Source organism: Nothoprocta perdicaria, unplaced genomic scaffold (genome assembly GCF_003342845.1).
Source record: "Nothoprocta perdicaria isolate Ctin4 unplaced genomic scaffold, notPer1 scaffold_640, whole genome shotgun sequence".
In the NCBI taxonomy this organism is placed as follows: domain Eukaryota; kingdom Metazoa; phylum Chordata; class Aves; order Tinamiformes; family Tinamidae; genus Nothoprocta; species Nothoprocta perdicaria.
In genome coordinates, this window is record NW_020455911.1 from 26,641 (window position 1) to 27,869 (window position 1,229).

The window sequence follows — 1,229 nt, forward strand, 5'->3', positions numbered from 1 at the left end:
GCGCTCTCTCCCCGGGGGACGCGGGGGGCACAGGCCGCCTCGGCTCTCCCACCTGCAGCGCCCGCGCGCTCCGAGCCCGCCTGGGCGTGCAGCAGCTCCGGGCTCGCGGCGAACACGCAGGTGGGGTGCAGCACGATGCCCTGCTTGCTCCTGGTGTGGAAAATCTGCGGCGCGAGCGGAGGCGGCCTCAGCGCGGGGCAGCCCCTCCGCCGGGACGCGGGGCGAGAGGGCCGGCGCGGGAGCGCACGGACCTGGTCGGAGTCCTTGCGGCCGCTGTTGAGCGGGTCGGGCAGCGCGAGCTGCGGGTAGAGCCCCCGGCACAGCACCAGCTGGAGCAGCGCGAGCTGCGCGGGCGAGAGCGCGGCGCCCGCGGCCGCCTGCAGCTGCTCCACGTCGTGCCGCAGCTTGAACTTGACGTCCTGCCGGGACGGCACGCGCTCGGGAAGCGGCCGTGGCGCGGCCCGCGGGCCCCGGGGCCGGCCCCGAGCGGCACCTGGATGTCGATGCCGCGCTCCCCGCGCCGGTCGGCACCGCCSGCCTCCTCTTCCTCGCTGGAGGAGCCGCCGGCCCCGTCCTGCAGCCGCAGCACCTTCCGCTTGCGGCCTTCCGTCTCGGCGTGGCTCCGCCACAGCCGGTGCAGCTCCCGGCGCTCCCGGTGCCGGCTCTGCCGGCTGTAGCTGTCGCTGGGCCGGCTGGACGCTGCCTCCAGCAGCTGGTGGTCTTGGAGCAGCTCCTGATGGGAGGAGGTTTGGGGGGCAAGTTGAGCTCCCCTAGAACCACATCTCGGTGAATTCCGGGACGCAGAGGCCGCACCTGGAACTGGCGCCGCAGGTTGGCGGCCTCGTAGAGCCGATGCTCCTCCAGGCCTCGCCGCCGGCACCACTTGCGGGAGTTGCCGCCGCGCTCCGATTTCACCTGCCGGGCCAGCGCAGCTCGGGATCAGCCGCCCGCCGAGGTGCCATCCCCATCCGCACGCCAGCTGCTCCCCGCGGGCTCAATCCGGCCCCGGAGCGGCGGGATCCCCACCTGGAGCCACTCGTTGAAGATGTTGAGCAGCGTGAGGGGGTCCCCGTGGGGGCTCTCGAGGGGCCGCCGGGCCGTGGCGCGCTCGGGGTTGCCGGGGGCCGCCCGCAGCAAGGGCGACTGGACGCTCAGCGCCGCGGCCACGGTGAGCGCCGGCTCGGCCAGGCCCAGGAGCGCGCCCAGCACCAGCACCTTGCCTGCGCGGC

General features: G+C 75.4%; 1 protein-coding gene across 1 annotated transcript in view; it reads right to left on the reverse strand.

Moving 5' to 3' along the window:
• The window catches only part of DHX34 (DExH-box helicase 34), a 9,575-nt gene that overhangs the window by 1,735 nt on the left and 6,611 nt on the right, over positions 1-1,229 (reverse strand). The window contains exons 9-13 of the mRNA XM_026050058.1: positions 1,027-1,220; positions 814-915; positions 494-733; positions 252-419; positions 53-164 (exon numbers count right to left, since the gene is read on the reverse strand). Coding sequence (XP_025905843.1) covers positions 53-164; positions 252-419; positions 494-733; positions 814-915; positions 1,027-1,220 — 816 coding nt within the window. The remainder of the gene's footprint in view (positions 1-52; positions 165-251; positions 420-493; positions 734-813; positions 916-1,026; positions 1,221-1,229) is intronic.